This window comes from Gobio gobio (genome assembly GCF_949357685.1).
Source record: "Gobio gobio genome assembly, chromosome: 7".
NCBI lineage: Eukaryota > Metazoa > Chordata > Actinopteri > Cypriniformes > Gobionidae > Gobio > Gobio gobio.
The window spans coordinates 9195353-9218693 of record NC_137103.1 but is presented as its reverse complement, the minus strand read 5'-3'; the positions used below and the strand labels follow the sequence as shown (position 1 = coordinate 9218693).

The window sequence follows — 23341 nt, the reverse complement described above, 5'->3', positions numbered from 1 at the left end:
AAACACGATTTCAGAGTAACAAAACAAACAGTCTTTACTGAGAATCCATTACACCCTGGAGATCTCAGCAACAGATAATCATAAGTAACCATAGAAACCCAAAACTAAGCAGAGCAGGGAAACAGGAACTAAAGGAAACTAAACAGAATATCAAAAAAGAGTCCACAGAACAGAACATAAACCTGACAATAATATTATATTATATAAGCAAAAGGCCGCCTAAGTGTACTTAAAGAGTAAAAAGTGCACTTTGTAATAGTCAAATTAAAGGTTTTACTTTGAAGTACATTAATAATCAAGTTTGAATAATTTTGCTCATGTTTTAAAGAAGTACACTTATTTTGAACGGTCGACTAACATATTAAAGCAGAGGTTTTTAAACCAGGGCTCCTCCAGAAGGTTCTGAGGGGTCCTCGGAAAATTTCAGAGAATAAAAAGACAACGCAAAAATGGATAAAGTCTAACTTTCCAGAATTGTATGTACAATATTTACTTTGTATCTTTAGTGAGTTCTTCTCACACTGTCTCACTCACTGGGGTTGCAAGGCTCTTACCGCAGTACGTGAGCTGCTTACATACATTTATTGTGAAAGTTGCTTATACAAATCATTTTTAATTGAAAATTATCTTCTTTGGGTTTATACAGCCAACATTAAGTATAGCCAATTTAAGAAAACAATATGTTGTGTTTATAATGTCCCACTTACTATTTATCAAACAGTTTAAATGTTTTTCTTTTTTTTATACATACAAATATATAGATGGATTTTAGGAAGGAGGTCCCTCATAAAAGGTTCATCATATTGAAAACCCCTTTCCTAAAGCACATGTAAGGAACTTTATTATAATTTTAACAGTAGTGTGATATTCAAAATTAGCTACATATAAAAGTGAATACATTTAAAATGTACTAAATTGCAACTAATTATATATATTTCAATTTAAATACATTTAAATGCATACAGGTTTCAATGGAAATTATATTAAAGTATTATTTTAGTTTATCATAAATGCTTGCTAGTACATTTAGCCGTACACTTTAACCATATTCAAAAGATATTAAGTAATTATGAAATAAAATGATGAAATTAAGATTCCTACTGAGCTACTTAAGTATTTTTAATATTTAAAGTATATTATTTCCATAATAAGTACTCTTTAAAACAATTTAGGCTTCATTTTTTGGACGTTTGCACTGCTACCAGATTTAAATAATAATTTAGTAAATCGGAAATGACCAACAACATGTTTTGTATTCCCATTTGCTCCAATAACAAAAATCTGTGATAGTGTTTCTACGACTTTCCAAAATTTTCCAAAGATTGATTACAGCCAGAAGAGAGATGTATTAGAAACACCCTTGGCGCAGCATTAATTCATGTTTATAACAAAGTATAGTGTTATAAATGTTTTTTTTATGAACAAATGAAAAACGTATTTGTTTTGTGATGTTGATAAGTGTGGAAATGTATCACAGTCTGTGAAAAGGGTCCATATCATTCTCATTCTCTCTCTTCACGTTCTTGTTTTCTCGCATTATGTTGCTCTGTGATCGATATGAAAATGTGTTGATGATGCTCTGAAGACGCCACGACTCAGATTTATGCTTCTCCAGCCACACACACACACACACACACATCTCTTCTTGATTCAGAACCTCTCGATGCAGGAACAGAGTGTGTAGGAAGCGAAAGATCAATAGATATATGCACACATACTACGTAATAAACACCCACATGACATTTATAGTGCGCGCACAGCGCTGTCCTGTTACAGTAGGAGGGGTGCAGAGATATAATGCGGATTTAATGAAGTCAGTGTGTTCTTACCCTGCTCCTGTCGTACTCTTTCCTGGAGGCAGCGAACAGTTGGGCGTTTGAGATGGCGATGCCACAGAAGGGAAGGTACATCTGCAACACCTGCATGGACACAAGAGTGTGTTAAAGCATCGGTGTGTCCTGGACCAACACTGGAACAACAGTCTCTCCAAAACACAAAGTGCCTTGCAAAGGACTATACCAGTACTCACAGTTAAATTACATCACAAGCAGAACAAATAACTAACATACTTATGATCTGAATTGATATGTGAGATAATTCTAGTGCTCAATGTAATCAAATTATCCATTATCCGTAAATTATCCATTAATTATTCAAAAATAAATCACGTCACAAACTGCTCCGAGACTTTAGGTTGAAGAGCCAAACTCAGCATTATTGAGGGTAATCCATAAAACAACCATTAGGACAAAAACTAGGGCCAAGACACAGGCACATCCAAGGAGACGAGCAGAAGATCAATACCAAGACACAGGGAACCAGGATAATGTCCACAAATGCTGTGTGACACTAAACATACAAGACTTCGCACTGAACGAGTGAAAACACAGGGCGTGTAAAGGCACAAACAATAATGAGTCCAGGCAATGGGTTATGGGAAATGAAGTTCATGATGGGAAACCAAGGGTGTCGGGAGGAGTGCCGTCTGGTGGAGATCATGGCATTATAGCTGGAGTGCCAGCTGGTGGATGTAACAACATCAAAATAAACCATTAAGGTGCCCCTATTATGCTATTTTAAAGGCTCCAACAACAGGTTTACATCAAAGATCAAAAAACACTTTCATTTTCTCATAATATACACTGCACATCATCACATTGCTCAATGATTGTCAAACAACTCGATGGATGAATTAGTCTCTCTAAATCCCTCCTCTCCGCGAGCCTCCTCTGCTCTGATTGGTCAGATGGCACAGTGTGTTGTGATTGGTCTACTCTGTTCTGATTGGTCAGATGGCCCAGTCTGTTGTGATTGGTCTACTCTGCTCTGATTGGTCAGACAGCCCAGTCTGTTGTGATTGGTCAACTCTGCTCTGATTGGTCAGATGGCCCAGTCTGTTGTGATTGGTCTACTGCTTACAGCATGTGTTTTGAAAGCTAAATGTCCATAACAATAACTGCAATTTAGGCTTCCTAAAGCTCAGTGATTGTACACACTGTAAAGCAGGGGTCTCAAACTCGCGGCCCGCACCTTTTTGCTGAATTGTTGCGTGTGCAGCACTTGCCACGCTTGCTGCCTCCTTTGTGTGTGTGTGTGTGTGTGTGTGTGTGTATGAGAGAGAGAGAGTTGGGTCGCCCCTCCCTCGTGCAGTATAATTGGTTGACACCGTGTGATTGACAGGAACAGACGAACGAGGCCAATCAAAGTAGGCGGGGTTAACCTTCTCTTTTGGCTCGTGCACACTGCACAGTTTTCACACACAGACGAGCGCGTCAATCTATCGCTTAATGCCGTTGCTGAGAGAGACTCTATTCTTTCCGGTGAAATCACAAAACAAAATGCAAACGTGTCCATGCTCTTATTATACAATCATTGATGAACATCTTTGATTTTAATGAAGAAAAACTACATGAGAGTGGATTAGAACCCGGAACCTTTGACACGGCTGACATAAATTCTACCACCAGACCACTGGGGAATTCAAAAGTAGATCGCGGATCTATGTATTTATTCACTCATGCGAAGAATATCGGGACTAATAATATATTTGATGCAAATTAATGCAATTCTTGTTTACAAATAGTCCCAAAAAGATTATTTCCCAACTAGAATTACACCTAGAATTTCACTCCCTGTTCTGTTTGACCTGGTTACGGATTTGCTGTGAATTAGTCTATAATTTAAAATAAAATTAAAATCATTATTTAATATTACATAATTTAATTTCTAGGCAATATTTAGTTCAAATTCAGAGGAACAGTTCATGTTCAGAAGAAACATTCATGTTGAAGAACTGTTAATAATAAAGATTGAGAAGATCAGTTGTGCTACTTTTTTTTAGGAATACTTGAAACACTTTTTATGTGGAATACTTGATGCGGCCCAGCTTGACCCAGAGTCTACCTCCAGCGGCCCCAAGGTAAAATGAGTTTGAGACCCCTGCTGTAAAGACAGTAACGATACCGTTGATTTTACCATATCAATCCGAGTGCGAGTCTGATGACGAAACATTGGAAGAACCAGTTATTCAACCCAAACCTCCATCGCAAGGACGACTTGAGCAGGAGTTTCTCAGTGATACGCTACTCAGTTTGAGGAACATTATGAGATGGTGCAGCTGTAATTCTTCACCATCAGCATTAACAAGAGTACGGCCATCAACAAACCCATGTACAATTTATAATTTATTGCGGTGCACATGCGGGAACTGTATCAATAAAAGTGCATACATAAGCCGAGGACTAATGTGTGTGACTGATGTAACAGAAACGTTTGTAAAACAAATCTTGCTCCATCCTTTATCTATACTCAAAATAGTAAGAACGGCATTAATAGACATTATGCAAATGTTTTTCTAGTGACGTTGAACCGTCACTCAGTTCGATTCGAAACAAAAACTACTCATATAGGCGGTTCAGAGTCGATTCTTTCTTTTGGGAGACAATAACTTCAATAAGTGTAATAAATGTATTGTGCACTTTCAAGTTTACAACGTTTACATATAGGCCAATGGAGGGAATTTGGCCAGGACACCAGGGTTTCACCTCTACTCTTTTCTGAGAAGTGCCATGGCATCTTTAATGCCCACAGAGAGTCAGGGCCCTGGTTTTAACATCTCATCCGAAGGACAGCGCTTGTTACAGTATAGTGTCCCCATCACTGGGGCGTTAGGAATAGGGTTGGGTACCGAACTCGGTACTTTTAAGGGCACCGACCGAATTACGTCGGTACTACCGAGTACCTATTCACATTAAATCAATCGGTACCAAATTTTGGTACCTGAGAACGCATCTGGTGATATAGACTAGTGTCTGTAAATATTAAACCACAAAAAGACTATTTAAATACGAATCCTGTGTCTCTGTGCGAAAGAATGCCGTAGAAGCGCGGTTTACCACACACACACACACACACACACACACACACTCACTATCGCGCTCACTATCACTATGACGGTCGCGTGTTTCCATCTCTGCCGTCTGGACATGAACGCAGGAACGTCATCTCCAGAGCCACTGAGAGTCACTTTATGAGCATTTTACCGTGTCATTTGAGAAAAAACTACCGTCATATCATAAACACAGAAACTCAAAGGAACGGCAACCCGTCAAAATAAAAGTCTGGTTTATCTTGACAAATACATCACTGTTGTACAGTAGAATTTAGATATGTCTCTCAATTAATAATACTAACACAAATGTAATAATAATAATCAAAACTTTATTTTTTAAGTAATAAATTAAAAATGTTCTGTTTTAATGTTTTGATTTTAACCATATAAAGCTCAGTTGTGCAGCACTTTGTTTGACAAAAAAGTTTAATTATATTAAAAGATACATTAAATTAAGGTCTTATGTCTTCATTTGATTACCAGAAAATACACTGCACACAATTTGTGGGAAATCTTTTCATAGAAATGAAATTAAAAAGAAAAAAATATATATATATTTTTTTAATTAATTAAATTTAAGTACCTAGTAGCCTACTATCTAGTAAATATTACAGTATACAAACATCACAGACAATGGCAGACAGAGACCAGGGCAGCTCTGGCATAATGTCAATAACACTTCTATAAATGACTTACAGGTTATTTATAGTTATTGATGTAAATCCCTAAAGTACTGAAAAAAGGTACCGTTGGGTACCGGTACCGATACCGGTTAAAATGTGAACGGTACCCAACCCTAGTTAGGACCCACACAGACCACAGGGTGAGCGCCCCCTGCTGGCCTCACTTATGGCACTTACAATACAAATGTACTATACTATATACAATACAAATCTCACTCTGTCACTATCTCCCATGGTGTACCTCAAGGATCGGTTCTTGGCCCATTTCTATTTTTAATTTATATGCTTCCTCTTGACCAGATCATTAAGCGTCAGGTTTTAATTTTCACAGTTATGCTGACGATACACAAATTAATTTTGCTAACCAACCCAATTCAGTCTTTTCTCCCCCATCCATTATTTCATGCTTTCAAGATCTTGAAGCATGGATGGTGGAAAATGTAATGCTGACAAAACTGAAATTCTGCTAGTTGGCACCCAGATCGCTTAGCACCTACCAGCATGACATCTTTTTTCATACTGATGAAGTCCTGGGTAGGCATTCACCAACTGTTCTGAATCCTGAAGTACTGTTTGATTCTAAGTTATGTTTTGAACCAATTTGTTCAATTTTGGTTTTTCCACCTTTGCAATATTGTTCGCATACATCCTTAAAGGATCCTTAAATCATACAGATGTAATGTATCTCCTTGTTTAGGGGCCTTCTAGCTAGACATGTACGGTAATACGGTATATCACGATAATTAATAATGCATGATAATGTTACCGTAGTACTTCAAAATACCATGAATAATTATTTATTATGAATTATTCCAATGCATTTTAAAGAATACTTCTTCCATCAACCATTTACAATGCAGAACACCTTGTATGCTGTGTCAAAGAGGCATATGAACAAGCCCAACACGTATGAGCAGCGCATGGCGGAATGGGCGAATTTATAGGGCCGTAATCATGTCTCAACATTGGGCGGGCCAAATGTGTTGTTACCGGGGGGGGGGGGCTGGTCTTTTTATTTAAAGAAATTTAATAATTAAAGTATTAAATAGGTTTAGTGGAATAAAGAAGAAAAAAGAACGGTAAGGAAGTTCTTGGTCTAATTATAGTCTATATAGTTATGAAGTAATCCATTTAAACTCTTTGCAAATAATATTTTAAAATATAAAACTATTTTTAATATATCATCTGTGTAAAATATCATCTGTGTAAAATATGCACACATTTATTTTTGTTTGTAGCTATATCTAAAATGTCAAAAATGTAATAAAAATGTAATAAAAACGTTTCGTGCCTCGTCACATAAAAATGGCGAAATTATATTAAGAAAGCTTGATTCACTGTATGTTACTGTGGGTCATTAAACATCCATCATAAAACAGTTGTTAAATATTAAATGCTTAGCTACTTATATCTTTCCACGCACGCACTCTAAACTAAAAACTAAACGCGTCGCGTTGGGATACACACTCATCTTCAGTGAACATTAAGCCCCGCCATCTTTGATCTGATTGGCCATCATTTTGACATTTGACGAGAGCTGTTAGGCCTCTTTGGCAGACCAGCCTAAAAATTTACATTCTGAAACTGTCTGCCATCCTAACAACAAACCTGGACAAACCTGGAGCGGTGCGTAATGGAGAGCTGCATTAAGAAATATCAAATATTGGGGGGGACAATTTGGCCATTTCCAATTATTGGGGGGGACTTTTCAGATGTCCAATTATTGATGGAACAGCAGAAATGCAGCCGTAACCCTGTATTGTAATATGTATTGCGTACATATGATGGAGCTAACAACTCTTAAAGAGCTTATAAAATGTGTCAAACTGCGTCAGGAATCCCCGTCACACACACAAACCAAGATCTGCTGTTGTTTGAAAAAACAAGTGCTTAAGCATTCTGTCCTTTTTAGGGTCGCATCTTGTGACATCATGTCCCGTCTTTGGTCCGTGTTGCGTTCATATTTCAGTCGAACCGCACCAGAGTGGCCTGTGGGGTGCCTTGAACACCCTGGAGCCCTGGAGGACTTCCATCCATCCAGAGGGACTCATCCAACTCCTTTGTCCGGCAAGGGCTCACCCCGGTCGGCCTGGGGTACTGCCAAGGACACCCTGGAGCTTCCCGTCCTCCAGAGGTCCACGGCGGTGGAAACCGAATTCCAAGCCTACCCAGAGGGATGCTGAGCGGGCCTCACCGCGGGTAGAAGAGGGTCGGTCCACGGTCCCCTGTGTCCCTCCTCAACACCTAAATGGTGGATATTAGGATTTTCACTTCCCATACCGGACCTCCAGGATAGGCTACCCCCAGCCGCTTTGGCCAGGCAGGGTGAACCCTGGCTGGCTCGGGGCGGCGGGGAAGGGGCCCCTGTCCGGAGGGTGGAGGACATGTGTGTGTTTGGCCATTTCCAGACTTCCAGAGCCCCTGCTGAGGGTTGGGTTCAGATGGCAGCGTTCACACTTATTCTAAAGCTACATACTAACAGATTGCACTAACAGATTGCACTAACAGAGCAATCCCAGCAGGGTTCATTTAATCCAACCAAACATGCCAAGTGTGAACACACCCTAAGAAAAGCTGGAAAACACTTTATAATAACTGCATGCTATGAATCACTAGTTAAGCATTAGTATATAGTTAATTAATCCTTTATAAAGCATTAATAGACATTAATAAGCAGTTTATAAATACAGCCATAAATGCCTTATTCTTGATTTATAAGCATATGTATAATGTGTTTAATAATTGTATTTTCATACTTTAATTGATGATCAATTTATCGTAATTAAATTAAGTATTACATTATTTACAAACCAGTTATTTAAAAGTTGTCAGTGGTTCATAAGATCATTTAGAAAGTAAGTAAATGATTAATAAACTATTTACATTTATACATCTTACTCAGACATAATAGTTACTCAGTGTGTTAATAAATGCTTTATTAACATGTATTCCTACTGTAAATGATGAGGTAATTATAAAACATTCAGTAGTTGTCAGTCAACCATTTCTGAGAGCTCATCTAAAGTGTTTATTTATGCCTCGTAAAGCTTTTACAAAGGAGATTCAAAGGCTTGTTTTTGGTTCACTGCAGTTTTAAGGAGAAAATACCCAGTCATGGTGTTATGAATTTGCACATGATTTAAAAGCACCACATAGACATTTAAACAACAGTGAAAAACGTAATTTTCACCACAGAGGATCTTTAATAACCCATAACTATTAGTGCTCCCTATATGCATGCATGTGTTTCGCCCATTCTGTTAAATAATGTGAGCATGTGATTTTATGGCCTCCCTGCCATTCGACTATATGAGGCCATCTTGTGTGTTTCAATATCTTATAAACTCAACCTAATTGCAGTCTAGAGTACAAAGAAGTGTGACAGAGACAGCAGAACTTCATTGTCCTGAATACACTTTCTGTTTCCTCCCTCACCGCTGTGTTTTTAAAGGTCTGAGATCTCCTCTAGCACTCCCAGAATGCCAAACACACACTCCGACGGATGTCAGAATGACAAAAACACACTCACATTTCTCTTCTTGAGAGCCAGAGAGCCTCTCTGAGAGAAATGAGTGTAGTCATAATGTTGAGAATAAACAGGTTCATATTAAAATTCTGTCAGGAGCCACATCTAAACCTGCCTCAGGACAAGTCAGCGTGACACCACAGAGAGGCCTGGATGAATGTGTCAGTCCTGAAGTCACAGAGAGCGCAGGTAAATGGGGTCCTGGAGTAATTGGGTTCTGTCTGACTGCCCATTAGTCTGGGCTGCACGGGAGACTGCTGCATTGAGCCTGTTTACCGCGCTCCTAAAGCGTTTAATAAAGAGTGGATGTGACCTGAACCTGTGGGAGCGATCAACAGATTCTCACAGCACACTTTCTGCTCATTTAAACCGTTAAGCTAATGAAACGAGAGAATTGAGCTCCTTCACATGGAAACACACAACAACTTCATACAAGTTATGACTGAACGGTTTCATTACTACTTCATTCCACTGTGGGCCTTCTGAGCAAAGTTTTGTGGCAGGCGTTTTTCCTAAACTTCTTTATCACTGTAGTGTACTTACGTTTCTGCACCATAATTTAGTTTCTCATGATCCTTTTGCACCCGCTATACCTTAAAGAGTTCCATGTAAACGACCTTTGATTGGCTAAGCTCTTTTAAAGTACTGATTAAATACTATTTGACCAGTGGAAAAGATTGAGAAGAACTCTTCTCTGAAAACTTTCTCTGAAATGTTAAAACATGTATTTATTTATTCTAAAACAAGGTAAGAATACTCAATGATTTTTAGCAATGTAATGTGACGGCACATAGTCCATGTCTCCTATTTTCGTAATGCCTTGTACCGTTGAACATGGGAATATGCATGGGAATGATATGCAGATGAGGATATGCATAGTAAAACTAGGCGTTGTAAGCTCCATATACGGTTATTTCGAGGAGGAGACAGAGTGGAGATGCATGTACTAGAGGTCTGCTACCCGACCCGAGCTCGGCCGGTCCCGAAAAACTTGCTAATGTTTAATGAACAGCCTCGGGTTCGGTTCAGGTCTGGTTTTGTAACTAACAAAAACTAAATCGCCTCTATACATATAGTTTGTGTGTCGTGTGCTTTGCCTGCTTGCTGTGTTGTGACCGGAAAAACACGCACGAGAGAGAGAAAGCACACGCATATATCTAAATAACAACACAGCAAACGGCAGAAAGCAAACATTAACCATCAGTGCGATAACGCAAAAAATTACTGAGGGAAAGCTTATCATGGTTCCAAATGATGCAGGAAAAGCGGCACTCTGGAAGAATTATGATCAACTGTCGATGCCGTTCTCTTCCTTCATAACTCGTATTGAGAAGGATATATTTCTGTAAATAGTTTAGCAACACTGCGTGAACTTATTGAAGTTTAAAGTTTTAGTTCCAGAGAAATTTGTTCCTGTTCGACCACAGCAAAGTTACATAATTGGTAAGTCCGTGCTTACTCTCTCGTTCACTCGGATGTGCGTCATTGCTTACGTTGCATGAGTGCCCACTACTGCCCTTGATCACTTGAGTCCACTATGGAGTTGATTGTATTATTTATTTTTCCCTTGCAAAATGCAGTATTCTATATACATAGGTGTGTTTGGGTTGTTTTAAATCATTTTAAACATAATAATAAATATATCATAGAGTTGTTTGTGCCTGAAGTGTACATAGGAAGTAGACTTGCTCCCTCTGTCAAAATCGAGGGAGCGTGGGTCTGTCCACATAAACTTCCCTCGTCCATTTCATGAAGTGGAACACACTTCAAAATGGTGGCAAGGATTCCCAGAGGGGAAGTGCTTAGGGAAGTTTGCAAGAGCGCGTCTAAAAGTGGAGTGGAACGCAGCCATAGTTGTCAACAGAACTCAACTGCACGCACGCTGGAAGAAGTAGAAGAAGAAGATGAGTGTAAACGATCTTTGCCGGTGTTGTAAAAAATATTTAAGGATACACGGAGTACTTACCAACACCATCATCATTTCTGAGAGAAATGTGCTCTTTGAACACAAGTGCTCTTTGGTGACGTGGATGATTACGTTACTGTTGATCATCTGCCCATCATCGTATAAAGCCCGCCATGGGCGTCACTAGGCCCTTTTTAGGGGCCTTCAGCCTAAACTTCACCCCCTAAACTTCTGCCCAGCCCCCCTAAAGAATGTGTGATTAACCTTTATAACATGAAACTGGCGGGAGGCTTAGGCTTCGTCCCGTCCTTTAATCAGCATGTTCTTCAATCCGTAGCGGCGTCGAGCAAAGCGCACATCAGAAGCAGAGGTGTGTGTGTTGATCAGAGACTCATTGGTCTATCACCGCTCGTCAATGTCAAAACATTTGAGAAAACCACAAATCAGAGAAGGCGGGCTTTATGTACGCACAGAAGCTGCTGAGGCTGAGCGCGAATTTTAGCAGCACGACTCGACATCAAGAGCGAGATATGTAAGTAGCTAAACTAAACATTTCATATTTGACAGCTGCTTATTTAAGTCAGAAATGTTAAACAAATGACAAAAATATTCAGGCAAATTAATAAACTTTTGTCTAATTTCACCATTTTTAATTGAAATAGGCCTAAATGTCAATTATAATATAATTAACAAACAAGAAATATTAACAAAGCCGTGTTCTTCAGATTAGGCATAAGATTAATAGTAATGAATGTGATTATTGTAAATTAATTTAATAAATTTAGTTACCTAGCTTTCCTGGTGGCCTTCAGTAAATTAACATGTCTATGAAAAAGATTCATAAAACATAAATATCAGTTAAACATATGTTTACTGTCTTCACTGACGAAAATGGAAAAACTTTATCAGTCATATCAGTGATATCACTGACATGGTTTTCAAGTTATTGTTATCCAATTTTTGGCGTTCAGAACAGCTTAAAATGCTCTGGTTCCAGCATAGTTGCTCCACAACGGATCAAGTCCAGACCGGGCTAGGTTCGGCTGGCATCCAGGCTAGATATGCGTATGTGAGAATATAGTTTGAATTAATCCCTTTTCTTTGCATGACACATGGACATTACAGTACAGAATAGCTCTTTAGCCGTTATCCTGAACATTGTATAAGCATTAGTTTCATGTTCTTCTCAATGGGCCTCATTCATGAAACACGAGCAGAACGAATTAGTGTGTAAATCATTCGTAAAGCCGCTCTGACGTAAATGGTGTTCTCGAGTTCACGAAAATGTTCGTATTTTCAAAATGTTAGTTGGTATGAAAGAAATGTACACCTGCTCCCTACCCCGTGTAAATGATGTGTAAAATTTAATTTAGGCAAACTGATGAAATTGCATTTTGATCGCTATGTACCATAATAATATTTCACGAGTTGATTTGCCCTGTCTTTTATTTTACTGTTCAACTTTGGTTAATATGCATAGACTGTAAAAAAAAATAGATAATATGCAGTGCTCGTCACTGTCACTTTTTACCCGGCCTTCAAATACCACACGACCAATCATCCCACTTGTACACCGACTGAACAACAATGGAGAAGTTAATATTACTTTTTACTGCATTTTATATTAAGTAATATTCTTCAAAATTAGATACTATTAACACATTACTGCCATGGATATTCTATATCATAGCAACCAAAGTATCTTAGCCAGGGCTGGACTGGGGCTAAAATTCGGCCCTGGCAAATCCAGCCCATCCGGCCCATGAGTCCCTCTTGAATGTTTTTGCTGGGGTTAGGGCCTTAAATTGGAGTAAATAAATAAATCTAGGACAGGGACAACTAATGATGGATATTATCGAATTTACTGCAAATGCAGATAACAAACGTAATATTGCACTTTTGTCACACAGAAATGCACTTGACAGTAAACCACTGATTTTGAGCTAGGATATATTAAAGTGAATTTACTGCTTTTAAAATCTGTCATCATTTACTCACTCTCATGTCGTTCCAAACCTGTATGACTTTCTCTCTTCCGTGAAACATAAAAGAAGATATTTTGAAGAATGTTTGTAAAAAAGGTTCTTCAGAGGTGCTATAAAGCACCTTAGTCAAAGAACTGGTGAAGAACTTCTGAAGAACCGCTGAAGAACCACTGAAGCACCAAAATTGGTGCTATATAGCACTAAAAAAGGTTCCTATGATTACGAGCCAACAACCATTTTTGGTGCCATATAGAACCTTTTTTTTTAGCGTGTAATGACATTTTAACTGAGTTTAACTGTAGGTCAGTTTCATTTAACTGTATGGGCATGGTAGTCACAGGTAAAATCATGCTCCTCATTGCCATAGGTATAATATGGTTTCGAAAATAAATAAATAAATAATAATAAACTATTGAATTTGGTTGTGCTAGAGTGACAAGTTTGTAGTTGTGTGTATTGCTGTTTTCCAATTTACCTCGTGATGTATTTACATGGTCGCGGCTGTTTTCAGCTGATTCACCACAGAACCTTTAATGTTCCCATATCACACGATGGAGTGGGAGTTGTACAGTAATTTTGCAAGGGCTCTTTCAGCCAAAAATCCTAAACAGGGAAGTATTTCGTAGAGGGACTGAATACCAGCTGTATGGAGAGAGAGAGAGACACACACATTCTGTAAGGTAGATTTGCGTCACTCTGCTCTGCGTCACTGTCTGAGAGAATATGATATTGTATTGAATACACAGTAATTCCTCAGCTCTGCCTTCTGCTAATCCCAAAGAGAATTCACAGGACTATTCACAGCACTGTGGCATTTCACAACAAAGACCAGAGAGTGGTGTGCCCGTCTGGTAGCCCAGCAGCACATCCAGACTCTCAGAAACACACAAGACTGCAGATCATCAGCAGAGCTTTCAAACAAAAATCAGATTTGTGGCCACAACATTGAACAGTATGAACTGCTGTCTGATTGACTTTGTTTTTTAGAAGAAAATGTGGTTTTGCAATGCTGGTGTTGTTGTGTGTTGCTAAGGTGCTGTTTTCAGTGGTTTTAGCCAGGTTAAATCCAGTTACTGGGAGTCATTGCAAGGGCACTGCTAAGAAATGTGGAATTTCTAGAAATCCCCCAAAAAATTAGTAAAGGCTTGAATACACTACACAAATTTTGCACCGATTTTTGCCCCAAATTGCAGTTTGAACAAGGTGACTCTAGTTGTTAGATGCAATCAGCAGATTTTGGGTGGTTAGAATTGACAGATTACATAGAGAATCACATAGTGTATGATGGGCACAGATTCTGATTCTTTAGTTTCAGAATTTCAATCCATCCAGTCAGAGGATATTAAACATTTTGATATTTTGAGTCAAGTTAGTCACAGTGTGGTTCTTCTCGTCTGGTGTGTGACCGGCTTAACAAAGTCCAGTAAACGGACAAACTAAAACAAACTCAGGGCTAGATAAACACATAATCTGATAATTAGAAAACGAATCAGGGATAAAACAGGACCGGTGTGACTAAATCAGTGAACTAATGAGAAACCATGGAAACTAACAAGAAACGGAAACAAGGAACAAATGAAACTGGAACAGAAAATAGTTGAAAAATAAGCATAATGTCAAGGCAAAGATGAAGCCAGGGTGCCGGAGGACTGAGGACTAAGCTGAAGCCGTAGGGCAGGCGGAGCCCCACAGAGCCAAAGGGGTGGAGGGATGAGTCGCAGACGAAGGCCCGGGAGTCCATGGCGAAGGCAGAACAATGACTGACCAAGGCGAGGCCGTAGGGATGACAGTCCCAGGTGGAGCCGAGGGAGTGAGGAGCCAAAGTGGAGCCAAGTGGTCGATGGGCGGAATTAATTCGGTTTATGTAACGCATTTCCTATGAACTACTGTACACCCAAAGCACTTCAAGTCAGGGGTCTATCCTCAACCACCACCAGTGTGCAGCATCCACTTGGATGCGATGGCAGCCACAGTCCAGTGGCGCCAGTGTGTTTACCACACACCAACTATAGGTGGAGACGAGAGAGAGTGATTGAGCCAATTCAGTTGATGGGGATTATTAGGAGGCCATGATTGATAAAGACCAATGGAGGAAATGTGGCCAGGGGTTAAACCCCTACTCTTTTCTGAGAAGTACCATGGGTTTTAACATCTCATCCGAAGGACAGCGCTTGTTACAGTATAGTGTCCCCATCACTGGGACATTAGGACCCACACAGACCACAGTGTGAGCACCCCCTGCTGGCCTCACAAACATTTCTTCCAACCTAATTTTCCCCAGGAAGTCTCCTATCCAGGTTTTTTAGCTTTAGTGGGCAACCAGTCTTGGGCTACAGGGTGATATGGCTGTGGTGGAGTGGAGTGACAGGCTTGGAGGTTCAAGGTGGAGTTTGACGGTCGACACTCCTGGGCGGAGCTGGCAATCTGGAAGCCCAAAGCACATCCAGGATGCTATGTGCAGGCAGCTTAGAAGGCTATGAATGGCTGAATGGAGTCAGCAAAGACAGGGCCAAAGAACTGGGTAGCATGGGCAGAGAGTTAAAAAAAAGCCTCCTTGGCCGATACAGGACAGGCAGAGAGTTTAAAAACTGCCTCCACGACCGCCACTGGACAGGCAGATGCTTCAGAAATGGCCTCCTTGGCCGACATGGGACAGACAGATACTTCATGTAACACAGGCGTGATGCTAGGCTAAGAAATGGGCATTGTTCAAACTCTTTCACTCTCCTCCATAATTACAAGGGGGCTAGAATTCATGCAATTTACTGCAGTCTCTGGAGTATAGGCAGGGATCCACCCCATTCCCTCCTACTCCACAAGGATCCCTCAGGGACGGTCAATGGTGCCGGCTCATGCACCTGGTCAGACATTCTGTTGGGCTCGCTGGCACCTTGGCAGGCTCGGGCTCTGTGTCTGCGGTGTCACTCAAATTTTCGCTAATGTGATCACACATGTAGCCTATTGACTGGTAACTGCATTGCTTTATTATTTACCTTTTCCCTATAGCATATTTTAGATATCACTCATGTCTGTAGCACAACTGTTGCTGCACATGTTACATCCTAAAGTTTAATACTTTAAAGTTTGTTCAAATCACTAACCCTAAACATGAGCATAGTAAAAAATAAAGCTATGCTTGCCCAATAAACACTGTTAACACACAAGAGTAGCATTAGCATAAATCCAAAGCTCCGTTCATGAATGATGAACTATATTCTGGTGAAAATGACCAATCCATAAAGGTTCATCCACAAAATGAACCGAACAAAACCTCACCTTTTCATTAAATATACAAATATGTCTACCATATTGTATGCATGTTTAGAAAACTCTAATGCCTGGTGTGGTACTAATACTTTACAGCCAATACAGAATCTAAAAAGGGCACCTTTGTCTCCGTGGGCTGGAAACAATAGCTGAGTTTCCTCTGTTCTGCCTCTCTGTCTCACACACACAGGGAAGAGTTTCATCTTTAATTCAGAAGTTTTAGCATGCATGACATGATGCTAATGTACAGTGAAAAGCACACAAAATCTCATGGCACTGAACTCGGTCTCGGGCTCACTCACACTCACAGTAAAAACACATGCAGTCATACAAAACCCTGATAAAAAGGATAGTTTACCCCCCCAAATATTTTTCTGTCAACATTTACTCACTCTCTTGCCGTTCCAAACCAATATGATTTTCTTTCTTCCACGGAAAACAAAAACAGATTCATGAAAGACGATTTCCAGCTTCACAAAAGTATCATAACAGTAGTCCATATGATTCATGGACTATGATTAAAAGTCCAAAGCCATACGATAGGATTGTGTGAAGAACAGACCAAAATGTACATTATTATTCACCTCTGCGCTTGTGAAAAGGAAGTACACTCTTAAAAAGAGTATAATTCTTCAAAAGAACGTACTTAAGTGTAAACTGAATGTAATGTATCCAGACACTTAATTGCAATTAAATGCAAATGTATTATTGTTTACAGTTATATTAAATGCACTGAACTTTGGAGGTAAGTAGGACTTAACTACGTCTTTATATGTAATTTCATAATTACGTCTATTGTAGGGGTGGAACGGTTCAAATTACTCACGGTTCGGTTTGTTTCACGATTTTAGGGTCACGGTTTGGGTACGGTTCGGTATGTGCTATGTTCAGGGAAATTAGGACATTTGTCAAATAAAAATAAACAAAATAAGAACAAATAATCAAACTACAAGTAACAGCACAAATACATACAATAGAGCAAAGATGCATATAAAATAAACAGTGCTTTTCAGTTTTTCCAGGTACAGAAATTTAATAAAATAAATAACATTGCATATTATAATCTTCACTGTATAAATTAAATAAAGATTAATCAAGTTACAAAAGCTATTCAGTCAAGAGCAGTGAGTGATTTATTAGTCATTTGTTGTTTGATTAACATTAAAAACACAGACATCAGGAAAAGGCTCCTTTCCCTTTAAGACATAATGCACAAATCCAGTACATACTGTTACACATGAACACGTCTTTATCAACTGTTTACATTTTACTTAAGACATAACCTACTATGTTTGCTAGGATACTCAAAAAGACAGGCATGTTTACATTTTTTGTGTGAATTTGTCCGTTCAAGCACAAGATTTGAAAGAGAACTCGATATTTGTGCGCTATCTGTGACGCGCACACACACACACACATCTTCTCTCAGCATGCGCAAGTTCTCTTTCGCGTCTTGCTCTTGAATGTTTAAATTAGCAAGGCTTAAATTAGTTTAGTTTAAAGGTCCCATGGCATGAAATTTTCATTTTATGAGGTTTTTCAACATTAATATGAGTTCCCCTAGCCTGAATATTGTCCCCAAGTGGATAGAAATGTTGATCGGTGTAAACCCGAGTTCTGGCTGTCTTTCTCTGAATCTTGAAGTCTCCTGATATGAAGTCAAAACAGGAAAGGTTACCTCCCTTTCCTCCGCCCAGAGAAATTGGCACGCCCAAGCTATTTGTTTGTCCTCAAGAGATCATGGCTTTTAAACGAGCGAGGCATGCCAGTTGCTCGGTGTTTGGATGTACAAATGAAAACAGAAGTCTTTTTTCAGTTTCTTCTGATCTATGATCAGTGATTTCTTATGTGTAGCTAATTATTTATTATTCGTGCACACGCTGCGGCTTCTCTCTCTCCCAACAGAACGTTTTTTTCGTGTTTTCTATCTTGTGAGTCAGTGTTTTTATACGTCCTCGTCGCGTCTATCTGTTCTAAAATGTGCATACAGTCATTTCTGCTCAACATCAGCAGACTCACATCTCTTTAGAGATAAACCTCACACACGCCGAAGCTCGGGCTGCACTGACCGGTCGGCCTTCAACATCCCCGACCCCCAGTACTGCATCTGGCCCACAGCGGAGGCACCAAACGCGGCATGAGATTAAGCAGAAGGGGGGTAAGCGTGAGCGTATAGGGGCTAGGCAGCTTTTCCCACAATAAACTGGATTACATTCGATTACTGCTGTTGTGTCTTTGTTTGCGCTGTGTACTCAATGCGCGTCACTGACACTTTTCATATGATAGGAAAATATCAAAAAATAATGCTATAATCAACACTTACTCGTAACTCGTTCATTTCGACAGCTGTAATGGTACATTACATGTTACAGAGTTGGTAATAAGGATGATGACTGACTCGGTGTGACTGGGACTCGTGTTCATTCAGAACTCTCAGATACAAACACAATAAACTCGCGCTGACTGACAGCGCTCTCATAACTCAGTAGTTACTATAAATAACTTTGTTAGCAATCGCTCCGTCTCTGGTACATTAGTGATGTCCGGTTCGCGAACTAATCATTCTTTTGAACTGGTTCCTTTTAGTGAACCGAATCAGTTCACCAAATCGGGCTGAATCGTTCTAAACAGTTCGCATCTCCAGTCAGCGCTGATTTACTAAAGTTACTAACTTTCTGACATGAGAGACAGCCCCTCCGACTAGAAATAAACTAATAACTTGAAGTATATGCTAGTAACTACAACAGTTCACTGAACTGAGATGTGCTGAGAACTGATGAGAAGTGAACTCAGGTCCATTCGTCTCTCTGACAGCAGCTCGTGCCTGGTAGACCTCGTTAAACCACGCCCCCTCCGTTCATTTCAAATGCAAAGATGTCAGCCAATCACAACAGTGGGCGTTTTTACTGAAGTCTCACAGCAGACACGCCTCTTGAAGCAGGGCATTCAGCCACAGGGCAAATAGCAGTATAGAAAAAATGCCTTTTATTTCTAAATTATGACATTTTATGATGTAAAAATCATACTAACAATATAAGTACACCTCAGGAAACATTATAAAATAATAGAAAAATGCCATGCCATGGGACCTTTAAACGCAGATAGCAACATGTGCTGTTCAGGTCTAACCTGTGCTCGCGCGCTATCAACACCCGGTGATGACGGCGTGAGTCACGTTCGAGCAGATGGCACTCGCAAGATACAAGAGTGACTGTTTTGTCCATGCATTTTGATCATTGCTGTTGTTGTAATGTATTAGGAAGCCAGGATGTGTATTCTGTTCTCGTCATTTGAGATGAACCACGGTGCAAGCATGAGCCGAACCGAGGGTGGAGAATCTGCGGTTCGATTTTTTACCTTGAACTGTTCCAACCCTAGTCTTTTGTCTTATATGGTTAAAGTGTACTGCTGAATGTAGTGACAAGCATTTATGATAAACTAAAATATACTTTAATGTAATTTCTTTTGAAACTTGTATGTCATGTATTTAAATACACTCACCTAAAGGATTATTAGGAACACCATACTAATACTGTGTTTGACCCCCTTTCGCCTTCAGAACTGCCTTAATTCTACGTGGCATTGATTCAACAAGGTGCTGAAAGCATTCTTTAGAAATGTTGGCCCGTATTGATAGGATAGCATCTTGCAGTTGATGGAGATTTGTGGGATGCACATCCAGGGCACGAAGCTCCCGTTCCACCACATCCCAAAGATGCTCTATTGGGTTGAGATCTGGTGACTGTGGGGGCCATTTTAGTTCAGTGAACTCAATGTCATGTTCAAGAAACCAATTTGAAATGATTGGAGCTTTGTGACGGTGCATTATCCTGCTGGAAGTAGCCATCAGAGGATGGGTACATGGTGGTCATAAAGGGATGGACATGGTCAGAAACAATGCTCAGGTAGGCCGTGGCATTTAAATGATGCCCAATTGGCACTAAGGGGCCTATAGTGTGCCAAGAAAACATCCCCCACACCATTACACCACCACCACCAGCCTGCACAGTGGTAACAAGGCATGATGGATCCATGTTCTCATTCTGTTTACGCCAAATTCTGACTCTACCATCTGAATGTCTCAACAGAAATCGAGACTCATCAGACCAGGCAACATTTTTCCAGTCTTCAACTGTCCAATTTTGGTGAGCTTGTGCAAATTGTAGCCTCTTTTTCCTCATTGTAGTGGAGATGAGTGGTACCCGGTGGGGTCTTCTGCTGTTGTAGCCCATCCGCCTCAAGGTTGTGTGTGTTGTGGCTTCACAAATGCTTTGCTGCATACCTCAGTTGTAACGAGTGGTTATTTCAGTCAAAGTTGCTCTTCTATCAGCTTGAATCAGTCGGCCCATTCTCCTCTGACCTCTAGCATGAACAAGGCATTTTCTCCCACAGGACTGCCGCATACTGGATGTTTTTCCCTTTTCACACCATTCTTTGTAAACCCTAGAAATGGTTGTGCGTGAAAATCCCAGTAACTGAGCAGATTGTGAAATACTCGTCTGGCAGCAACAACCATGCCACGCTCAAAATTGCTTAAATCACCTTTCTTTCCCATTCTGACATTCAGTGTGGAGTTCAGGAGATTGTCTTGACCAGGACCACACCCCTAAATGCATTGAAGCAACTGCCATGTGATTGGTTGATTAGATAATTGCATTAATGAGAAATTGAACAGGTGTTCCTAATAATCCTTTAGGTGAGTGTATATATGTAATTAACATTTGTAGTGATGAAGTTAGTTACAAATTAGTACATTTAAAATATTAAATGTAATATCAAATAAATTACAGTTGAAATTATAATCAAGCACTTAATAATTACTTTAAAGTGCATTTTTTTAATTTGACATTTGTAAAGGAATACCAGACTCAGAGACGGGATATTCATCCAACACAAACAGGTATTTTTTAACAGATGGAATGCAGTCTGAGTTATTGATGACTAATGAATAGTGAATAAAAAAAGTCCTTTCCTTTTACCAGGTAGCTTGGGATGAGACAAAGACCGGTGAGTGGAGGAGACTGGAGAGCACACACTTCTTGGATGGTTGGAACACCAAGTAAGGAAACACAGATAGGTAATTGGAGAATCTTACTAGGAGAACGTTGGAGGAACACAAGGAGATCTCAGGAGTATAACTCTGAATCCACAGGAGACAACTTCAGGGAAGTCGAGCGGTGACTTGATGGGGCTCTAGGGTGGTGAACATTGGAGCAGGAAGCCATTGAAGTCCTCCGACAAGCCAGAGTAGAGAGCTGAGTTGACCATGGGACTGTGTAAACCAGAGGAGAAGAAGTGCTTGGTGCAGGGACAGGTGCTGTGGTGGTTTCGGGTGCAGTGAGGACTCGGCAGAGTGAGTCTACCAGTTATTGAAAAGGATCCGGGCCTGCTGGGTTCATGTTGGTATGGTCTGGTCTTCTGTAATGGAATACCAGACTCAGAGACAGGATATTTGTCAAACACAATGGTGGAATGCACAGACGAAGAATGTGAGTAATAGAAGTCAGCATTTTTTGATGATAACAAAATCCTTTCCTTTTACCAGGTAGCTTGGGATGAGACAAAGAACAGTGAGTTGAGAGCACACACTTCTTGAATGGATGGAACAGATGACTAGCGGAGCAAGTGAGAAAACACAGGTAGGTCATCGGAGAGTCTTACTAGGAGAACGTTGGAGGAACACAAGAAGATCTCAGGAGAATAACTCTGAATTCACAGGAGACAACTTCAGGCAAGTAGAGCGGGGGTAAGTAGATCCGGTAAGGAGTCGGTAATCCACATTGGAGACCAGACGATGAATGACTGAGAAGTGTGTACTCTTATACTGTAGTTGATGAGTGAGCCGATGAAGGACAGGTGCAGGTGTTCAGAATTCTGGTGAGAGTGAGTGCTGGGTGTGTGTGAAGATGACACCATGACAACATTATTACAAAGTGCACTTTTTAAAGGTTTACTTAAGTGTGTTATGAAACGTAGTCATGAAAGAGTACTTTCTTTAAGTGCACTTAAGTGGCCTTTAATTGAATAAACATGATATTATATGCAAGTACAGTTTTTTAAGTATGCTACAAGTGCACATTCAGTACAATTAAGTGCACGTCGACAAGGGTCCATTGAGTTAACAACTGCAACTTGATCATTAAGTGAGTTGAAGAACCAAATCAGTTTGATCTGTGAATGAATCATTCAGACCAGTTTTGTGAACCGAATCAACATATCCATTGATAAGCTCAGACTCATAAGAATCACCAATCGGACACAAAGCTAGACTTGGAATACAAGTTTAGTGATACCTTTATGGTGCGTTTTGAAGCTTAAAAGCATCCCTCCTGGCTGTATGGAAAAGAGAATAGAAACAATCAATGTTTGCGTATGTGTGTGCATTTTACACTGAATAAAGAAAGAGATTTTGGAACTAGAGTGAGTAAATGATAACAGGAAATTCATTTTTGTATGAACTATCCCTTTAAATATTTAGAGAGACCAAGTGTCTCAGTCTGTAAGTGTGTGGCTGGTGACTGTGAGATAAAGGTTAAATAATGAAAATAATACAAAGCCTCGTTTAGACGTCAGCAAATCCATACACACACACACACACACACACACACTTTGTGTGTCTCCTCTCAGCATCCCTGACGCCACTGAACACATTCATTATATCCAGTGTCAGCACTGTGCTCACTGCTTACGTTGAGAAATAAGAGACATCCTGTTCAGCTTCAAAACCCACAGCATCTGTTTCATTCACACAGATGAAAGATAAGTGTATTTACCACACGATGAAAAGGTGTGGTGCCATGGTCACTGGACCAATTGAATCAGAAGAACACAATGAAAAACTTCATTAAAAACAAACAAGAACAACTAGCATTATATTCACATTCATTCTGGAGGGGTACCAACTTCAATAGCTCAAAATAGAGGAAAATATAGGGATAGCAAAATTGTTAAATTTTCAAAACTAGAGTGTTTTCTAAGATGGTTACTAAGGTGTTGCTATGTGATTTTGGTTGCCAGGGTGTTCTGAGCTAATTTCAAGAGTCCACCTCTAAGTCTCTATTTTAGTCTTTAGATGACTAAAGA

General features: G+C 39.8%; 1 protein-coding gene across 1 annotated transcript in view; it reads right to left on the bottom strand.

Annotated features, from left to right (window-relative positions):
* The window catches only part of pde11a (phosphodiesterase 11a), a 96314-nt gene that overhangs the window by 50775 nt on the left and 22198 nt on the right, over nt 1-23341 (bottom strand). Inside the window, exon 3 of the mRNA XM_079822451.1 lies at nt 1830-1919. Coding sequence (XP_079678577.1) covers nt 1830-1919 — 90 coding nt within the window. The remainder of the gene's footprint in view (nt 1-1829; nt 1920-23341) is intronic.